The sequence below is a fragment of the Austrofundulus limnaeus genome, unplaced genomic scaffold (assembly GCF_001266775.1).
Source record: "Austrofundulus limnaeus strain Quisiro unplaced genomic scaffold, Austrofundulus_limnaeus-1.0 Scaffold390, whole genome shotgun sequence".
Classification (NCBI taxonomy): Eukaryota; Metazoa; Chordata; class Actinopteri; order Cyprinodontiformes; family Rivulidae; genus Austrofundulus; species Austrofundulus limnaeus.
Window position 1 is genome coordinate 502,895 of NW_013952792.1, and position 2,220 is coordinate 505,114.

Sequence of the window (2,220 nt, forward strand, 5' to 3'; positions counted from 1 at the left end):
AATCACTCGTACGCACAACTTAAGAACAAATCTGTGCATACGAACGGTTCTTGCATGAGGCCCAATGTTCCCATGATGCTACACAGCTGATCTGCGCAGCACCTCAGGAGCTTGGAGCTGACAGCTTTGAGTTAAAACAATAAAAAAGGCCATAACTTTCTCAAGTTTTGTGCTTAAGCTTATAGTTGTAGCATTTGAGGGTCATCCTCAGCACACATCTCACAACAACAATATTTACAAAGTTTGACCCAAGTGGCTAAAGTTCAGCTCCTCTCAGCCTCAGAGGATTGTAGGTTAAGACTCAGGGAAATGAAATGATTTGATGTTTATGAGTTTGTCCCTTTTCTCCCAGAGGTTCTGGATGCTGCAGACTGCAGGATGGAGTCTGGTGGAAAACCCTCAACGGCACAGATTGTAGTTTTAGCCACCAGCTCTGCGCTGACGGCCATTTTCTATTCCATCTACAGGAGCAAAGCTAAAACCGTTAGCCGTCTGAAGGTCAGCTCTGTGTTTATAGGCACTTTGTCAAATGTGCTCATTTATTACCAGCATTATTCACYTTTTAATCACCGTATTTTCTCACCACAGGAAGCCAAGAAGGTCTCCATTGATCAGGATTTGAAAGGCCTCCTGTCTGAAACCCCTGGAAGATGTGTCCCATATGCCGTCATCGAAGGTTAGCTGTTGTAAAAAGTGTTTTCACAGAAGCACTTTGTTGCTGATGCATAAGTGCTGTGTGCCCACTCTGCAGGTGTGGTGAGGTCTGTGAAGGACACGCTGAGCAGCCAGTTTGTGGACAGCTGCAGAGGAGTGATCGAGAGGCTGACCCTGAAGGAGGAGAAGATGGTGTGGAATCGCACCACTCACCTGTGGTACGTCTGGAAAAACCTTTCTCTGCTGCTTTTCTGATTTCCACTGAAAGTCCCGCCCCCCTTGTATAATGGTAGGGGAAACACTGTTAAACTGAGGTCCTCCATCCATATTTTCAGTTCCAGGCTGAGTCATTTCTACCTTCTCCTCTCTGTCAACGCTCTCTGGTTTCATTTAAGAGTCGATCATCAGATATTGTCCAAGATTAAACTGGTGGATATAGCTCGCTAGCAGCCTCGCACCGATGACCTATCCACGTCATCATTTACCCAGAATGCTTTGCGTGTAAATAAAATGGTCCGTGTTAAAATATATTTTTAAAAATTTACAAAACTAAACATCCTACAGTATTTTTACAGTCTTTATTTTACAGTTAAATATAGTATATGTTTATCAAATAAAGTCTAATGTTACAACTAATGGTGGATCCCTTTAATAACAACAAATGCTGACCTGCCTCTGTAGGTGTCAACATTAACGGGATGTTTTCTAGAACCAGCTCAGAACAGACTGAAGGAGCAGTTCTGAACCAGCAGCTGCTCATGTGGCTTAAAGTACACCTGACATGTTCAGACTATCAGACAGGTGTTGCTGCTGTCAGTTTATACCTGCAGCAGGTCCTCAGGAAGACTGCTTCTCCCGAGTGAAAAAACTAAACGAGTTAGGAATAAGAATTTGCGGAATCGATTATAGAGTAACATTGTGCACACACAGTGTGGACCTGCTGTGTCCACCAGGCAGCACCAGATTGATGGATGGAAGCATTAAAAAGTCCAGTAGAAAAAAAAAACCTTCACATTTTCCTGAAAATGTCTCAGTGGTTTTATGGCTGCAGTGTGTGTAAACATTTTATTTATTTATTTGTTTGTTTGTTTGTTTAAACAAAGCTGTGCTTCAGTGTTTGAAGCTCTCAGTCCAACTGAGCAGCTGCAGCTTGTGACTCTTTGGAGGTTGAGGATATTCAGGACGGAGCTGCGACTGTGAGCTGCTCAGCTCGTGTGGAGGTTTATTTAAAATGTTCAAAAGACAAAATGTTTCTGTTGGATAAGAAAGAAACATTATCAGGCAGTTTCTGAGGGTCCACCGTGCAGCTCCAGTGACCTGCAAACACTGACGTGTTGTTGCCTTACAACCTGGAATTCAAATAGACTTTTAATTAATTTGTCAGTAATAATTCATCAAATATTTTTCAGAATGATGAAGTAGAATGAGGAAAAGAACTCATTTTAATTAATTCTACGAAGTATAAAACTATAAAATACTGCATGCACACATACTGTACAGCGGGTAAAATAAGTATCGAACACGTCACCATTTTTCTCAGTAAATATATTACTAGAGGTGCTAATG

General features: G+C 41.8%; 1 protein-coding gene across 1 annotated transcript in view; it reads left to right on the forward strand.

Annotated features, from left to right (window-relative positions):
- mul1 (mitochondrial E3 ubiquitin protein ligase 1) overlaps window positions 1–2,220 on the forward strand; it is a 12,836-nt gene that overhangs the window by 6,755 nt on the left and 3,861 nt on the right. Inside the window, exons 2-4 of the mRNA XM_014023797.1 lie at window positions 355–498; window positions 589–676; window positions 752–872. Of these exons, the coding sequence (XP_013879251.1) occupies window positions 379–498; window positions 589–676; window positions 752–872 (329 nt within the window). The 5' untranslated portion in view covers window positions 355–378. The remainder of the gene's footprint in view (window positions 1–354; window positions 499–588; window positions 677–751; window positions 873–2,220) is intronic.